The following is a 2,765-nucleotide window of genomic DNA, read 5'->3' on the forward strand; positions in this document are numbered from 1 at the left end:
CCATCTTGTCTAGAAGGATTTTATGAGCTTCCACTTCTTCACAGCTGTTTCTTACCTGGAATCATCTCTACCGAAGCAGAACTGAACCAACACTCACTCCCTCATCTTTCTCACAAATGTACTGTTTTCTCATTTCACTTCACTATATTGTAATAATGTTTACAAGTCTGTCTTTGCCAAAAACCCAAGCCTGGAGGATTATCCTCCTTGGGAAGATAGAAATTTATTTAAATTAACTTTGAATCTCCAGAACCTAGCACAATGTCCAAAATCTAGCTGACACTAAAAAAGGAATGACTGAACACATGTCTTACAATTCAGAAAAACTAAATTTATTGCATTTCCTATTTCTGCCATTATAGCATTCCTATATAAAATCTAAAAATCCTTTTAAATGTCCTTACCTGGAGCAGAAAGGAAAGTGCATAACTCAAAAGAGCTGGGTGATGAACTAAATTTAAACTGTTTTTATACTCCGCTACTCCAGCTTTTTCTAAGATTTCATGGTGAATATATAATCCTTTCTGAAAAGGTTTGGATGTCCACAGGCAACCAACCATGGCTGTCAAATAGTGATTAAATTCTTGATAGGTCTTGGTGCTGAAATTGAACTCTGATTTTGTCTATTGGTAAAGAAAAGAAAAATTCTCATTATCATCTATTCTCCCTTTTCATCTTATTCCCAATAGATCATATATATATCTGAACTCAGTTTTCAACAATGGTAATTTAATACACAGCTTTGTCATCCATACCTTTTGTACCAACTCATTTTTCTTTGCAGCAGTCAAATTTTTACGATACCTATAATGGAGAATAGAATGAAATTTGGAACATTAAATGCTTTTGAAATGTGCAAATATAAAGTGTACATTTTTAAAAAATTTTTTATGTCTTTATTTTGAGAGACAGAGACACAGAGTGAGCAGGGGAGGGGCAGAGAGAGAGGGAGACAGAATCCGAAGCAGGCTCCAGGCTCTGAGCTGTCAGCACAGAGCCTGACGCGGGGCTCGAACCCACGGACTGTGAGACCATGACCTGAGCTGAAGTCAGACACTTAACTGACCGAGCCACCCAGGCGCCCCTAAAGTGTACATTTTAAATGTAAATATATGCAGATGTGACATACACAAATACCCAGCTGTCTAGTTAGGGTTTTTATTCTTCTGTGCTACACTCCTCTCAAAGAATAAAAATTAATAGAGGCTCAAATATTGAGTTGCATATTTAAGATATGTACTTAACTATATGTAAATTTTACCTGAAAAAAAAAAGAAAAAACAATGAAGGAAATGTTTTTAATTTTTCCCTATAAAAAATTAATAAAGGTGGGGCGCCTGGGTGGCTNNNNGGACTAAAAGAGTAATTTCAGGGGCACCCGGATGGCTCAGTTGGTTAACTGTCCAACTCTTGATTTCGGCTCAGGTCATGACTTCAAGGTTCATGGGATCAAGCCCCATATCAGGCTCTGCACTGAAGGGCCTGAGTCTGCTTGGGATTCATTCTCTGTCTCTCTCTCTCTGTCTCTGTCTCTCTCTCCCCCTCCTCCCAGTCACACACGTGCTTGCTGTCTCTCTCAAAATAAATAAACATTGGGGCGCCTGGGTGGCTTAGTCGGTTAAGCGTCCGACTTTCGCTTAGGTCATGATCTCGCGGTTCGTGGGTTCGAGCCCCGCGTCGGGCTCTGTGCTGACTGCCAGCTCAGAGCCTGGAGCCTATTTCAGAGTCTGTGTCTCCCTCTCTCTCTGACCCTCCCCTGCTCACGCTGTCTCTCTCTCTCTCTCTCTCCTAGAAATAAATAATTAAAAAATATATTTAAAAAAATAAATAAACATTTAAAAAATAAAAAGAGTAATTTCAGTCTATAAGTGAAAGAATTAGAGAGGATCATAAATACTCCTTACAGTTTCATGTAATTGGCAATACCTCCCCTCATCTACCAGAAAATGTTCTCTTTTTTTTAAGCTTATTTATTTATTTTAAGAGAGATGGATAGATAAATGGGGAGGGGCAGAAAGAGAGGCAGAGAGAATCTCCAGCAGACTCCTCATTTTCAGCACAGAGCTCAGTACAGGACTTAAACCCACGAATCATGAGTTCATGACCTGAATGTAAAATGAAGAGCTAGGCTCTTAACCAACCAAGCCACCGAGGCACCCTCAAATAGACTTTTTGCAACAAATGATAATCAACAACTAGACATCCAATGCTCAAAAATGACTGTAGAATCAAATCTTATACTCTTTGCAAAGGTTAACTCAAAGTGGGTCATAGACCTAAATAAAAATGCAAAACTATCAAATTCCTAGAAGGGAAACATAGGATAAGACATTGATGACCTTGAGTATAGCAATGAGTATAGTTGTAAAACCAAACACAGTCAATTAAAGAAATANAGTGCAGAGTCCAATGTGGGGCTTGATTTCACAAACAGTGAGATCATGACCTGTGCCAAAATCAAGAGTTGGATGCTTAACCAACTGAGCCACCCAAGTGCCCTAAAAAATGTTCTTTTTATCAGAGATACTATGTAGACCTAAATTAGTTGTCAGCAACTGACTAATTTTTCTTTAGGGCACAGCAAAAGAGAATGGACAATGCTGAGTGCACCAGTACCACTGCACAAAATATTTATTAACTATAAATGTTTTTTTTTAATTTTTTAAAATTTGAGTGTAGCTGATACACAATGTTACATTAGTTTCAAATGTATAACACAGTGATTTGACAAGTATATACATTATTCTATGTTCACCACTGTAGCT

The 2,765-nt window shown here is 38.0% G+C and overlaps 1 protein-coding gene across 1 annotated transcript in view; it reads right to left on the bottom strand.

The window, feature by feature from the left end:
* Positions 1-404: 404 nt before the first annotated feature.
* CENPI (centromere protein I) overlaps positions 405-2,765 on the bottom strand; it is a gene marked incomplete at its 3' end in the record, with an annotated part of 51,866 nt that continues 49,505 nt past the window's right edge. Inside the window, exons 18-19 of the mRNA XM_077745303.1 lie at positions 756-804; positions 405-623 (exon numbers count right to left, since the gene is read on the bottom strand). Of these exons, the coding sequence (XP_077601429.1) occupies positions 405-623; positions 756-804 (268 nt within the window). The remainder of the gene's footprint in view (positions 624-755; positions 805-2,765) is intronic.

This window comes from Crocuta crocuta, unplaced genomic scaffold (assembly GCF_008692635.1).
Source record: "Crocuta crocuta isolate KB4526 unplaced genomic scaffold, BGI_CrCroc_1.0 scaffold588, whole genome shotgun sequence".
In the NCBI taxonomy this organism is placed as follows: Eukaryota; Metazoa; Chordata; class Mammalia; order Carnivora; family Hyaenidae; genus Crocuta; species Crocuta crocuta.